The 2,958-nt window shown below is 24.1% G+C and overlaps 1 protein-coding gene across 1 annotated transcript; it reads right to left on the bottom strand.

Moving 5' to 3' along the window:
• Positions 1-920: 920 nt before the first annotated feature.
• On the bottom strand, positions 921-1,472 carry LOC123300753 (translation machinery-associated protein 7 homolog). The gene is made up of 2 exons (XM_044883400.1): positions 1,354-1,472; positions 921-1,213 (listed from the first exon to the last, which is right to left on the bottom strand). Exon 2 carries the CDS (start codon positions 1,211-1,213, stop codon positions 1,019-1,021), a length of 195 nt encoding a protein of 64 aa, XP_044739335.1. The 5' UTR covers positions 1,354-1,472; the 3' UTR covers positions 921-1,018.
• Positions 1,473-2,958: the final 1,486 nt, after the last annotated feature.

The raw sequence follows: 2,958 nt of genomic DNA, 5'->3' as shown, positions 1-2,958 counted from the left end.
AAAAAATATTAAAAATAAGGTAAAATAGACTTCATTACATCAGCAAAATAAATTTTCCAAAAGAAATCGAACACTTAATATAATTGTTTCTAATTTGATGAACAATTAATATAGAAACGAAAAAATTTGTTGGAAAATAATCGATTATATCTATTAAAATCAGAAAGAAAGGTTGATTAAAAATTAAAATAAAAAATAAACTAAGATTAATTGAATTTAATTCGTCTTAAATATTTCTATAAAACGAAATAAAATCAGTTAAATTAATAATAATAAGTGAATCAAGATGGATTCCCAAACAAAAGCTGTGTTCCATATTTGACAAAAAAATTAATATAAATGGTTTTACTAACCGTTTGAATAACAGCTACACACAAAAAACAATAACTATTCGCTATAAAATCACATTAATTAAACAGTTTTTATGTCTCACATAAAACATTTTTGTGAAAAATTGGTTTTTCTTAACCACTGTTTCAAAACAGAGAAACATTCAATATTTGATGTTGACAGTTAACTAGTTTTCATCAAACTGATCGTCAGCTGTTTTCCTTGCACATTGAACAACATAGAGTGGGGGAACGTCAATACTTGAGCGCGTGGTTTTAAAAATATTTTTTTTTGTTCGATGCTATTTGATTTTTTACAAAATGTATTATTTTTAATTAAAATAATTATAATTATTATTTCTTCATTTTTATAAAATTAATTTTGATTAGATATACTTAAATTTTAAATAAATATGTTCAAGTAGCTTTAGGGTTATGTTCACTTACCTATCATACAATAAACTTCTTAATTATTAAGTTTTTAAATTCGAACGACTAATTCACAATAAATAAATAAAAACGACAGTTTTCAGTTACATAATGTGTTTATTATGTTTTAATTTTTTTATAAAACAAAATTTAATGGTTGTTTGAATTAATTAAAATTAGATATTTAGAAATTTCCATCAGAATATATTTGTATAAAATGGAAAATTAAATTGCGCTCCGATTAGTTTCAATAGTGAATGTCACTTCTTTCCAGACTTTTTAATACCACCCGTTACCAATGGACCTTTTTGGGAAGCTTTTGCCTTGGCTTCATTCAAAGCTTTTTGTGTTTCCTTTTGCTTTTGTTTAAATGCTAAATCATCATCATCCATTTCAGCAGCTTGTTTTTTAGGTGCTTTTAATGGTTTCTTTTTACCTCCTTCACGGCCAGACATCTAAAAATTATTAAGAAAATCTATATAGCGAGCCCATGTGACGAATATAACCTCATTATCTAAACAAATTTATTTTTAAGAAATTTAAAGGATACTTATAAATTATTTTTATTATTTATAAAGTAATTTAAAAAGCTTACCTTGTTAGATTTGCTGTAGAAAAGTTAGGAAAAATACAAAAAAAATTTCTGTCACTTCAATTTGTCAAAATGGCAGTGGCGATTGATGGAGTGGTGCACGAGTGGTATTTTGTTGTAATTAGAAGTAGTCAAATAAATAAGTCGGTAAGGCAGGTGACTATATTTAGTATGCGCAATCTACAAGAAATTGGTAGGAAACCAATTTAAAATTAAAAACCATACTTTTTGAAATTATTTAGATATTCAAAAACAATTCATTATCTCTTATTTTGAAGAAAACAAAATTTTTATTTAATGTCAAAATTACCCTGCTAATCATCTATTAGCTATGGTACCATATTTTAACATACACTTACTCATAAATAAACTTTTAAATTTTTCTTTGTTGGATATATTATTGCTTTCTAGAAATGCATTATATTTTACCTTGGCTTCAAAGAAATATCGAGAACCATAGCCCACAGTTTGTTATGGTATTGTGGTGTTTTCGGTGGCTCCTAAATGACGCTGATCCAAAATAGCTTAAATCAAAGTTTTCGTAAAAATCGGGAAAACCACTTAAATAGAAGTTAATTATTGACTTGGTTTTAAATTTTATTGTAGCTCTTGCATATTTAATTAAATTGGTTCCGCATTAGCTTTCATAATATTTATTGAAAATTAAAATTTTAATAATTATTAATTTTTTGGGTATTAGTGTGTTATAGTTTTCAATATTATTCTAGTTTCAATTAGGGATTTATATGAAGAAAAATTCTTGAACTCATAGTAAATAGTTCATGCGATTATTTCGTCCTTTTTTAAATAAACCATGTACATTTCTTATTGATTAATTTAATAAGTTTTTAATTTGGTATATTCTGCGATCTATGATAAAACTTTAGTTTATCCAAGAAGCTCTGAAATTTCTGTAAAAATAATAATAAATCAACCAAAATTATAGTGTCTTTTTAATCTATCAGCACCCTTCTTACACATTGTTATAAAATATTAACAAAATTATTAATTTTTTTTAAATTTCTAGTTACAAACATTAAAGACAAAATTAATAAATACAAGTTTTGTAACAATCTTCGTTTGAAAATGAGACGAATTTTTTTGTAATATTAATAAAATTTACATAAATCTCGACTTTTAATATAAATTAACAAAATTTAACGAATTGTTTTCGATATAATAATAAATTATTAAATCTGATAGTGCCCTAATATTGCACGTTCATATTGCGTTTTGACTTTTTTTTTCGTGTTTTTTTATAATCATTTACAAACTTAACTATCTATTAATAACTAAATTTATATCGATAACTTTACAAAACAATACATAATTTTACAAAATTTCACAAAAGTTAAAAAATGGTTGCTGTCCAAATATGTCTTAACGGAAGAATTTAAACGACAAATAATATTTCCAGATCAAATTTAGCATTATGTTTCAAAACCCTTTTTAATTTTGTGAAATATCTTAATTTAAATAAAACAAACGGAAGTAAATAATTTGAGCAAAAAAATTCATTTTGAATGTGCAAATATTCAAATCGAATACATTTTTTAAATTAAAACAGTGTATTCTTAAAATTCACACTCACCAAAAGTTTTAATTACT

The sequence above is a fragment of the Chrysoperla carnea genome, chromosome 5 (genome assembly GCF_905475395.1).
Source record: "Chrysoperla carnea chromosome 5, inChrCarn1.1, whole genome shotgun sequence".
Taxonomy (NCBI): domain Eukaryota; kingdom Metazoa; phylum Arthropoda; class Insecta; order Neuroptera; family Chrysopidae; genus Chrysoperla; species Chrysoperla carnea.
The sequence above is the reverse complement of the archived record's forward strand: the minus strand, read 5'-3'. Positions and strand labels throughout refer to the sequence as shown.

Coding starts and splice junctions, on each gene's coding strand:
- LOC123300753 (XM_044883400.1), bottom strand. CDS start 1,213: ATGTCTGGCCGTGAAGGAGGTAAAAAGAAACCATTAAAAGCACCTAAA.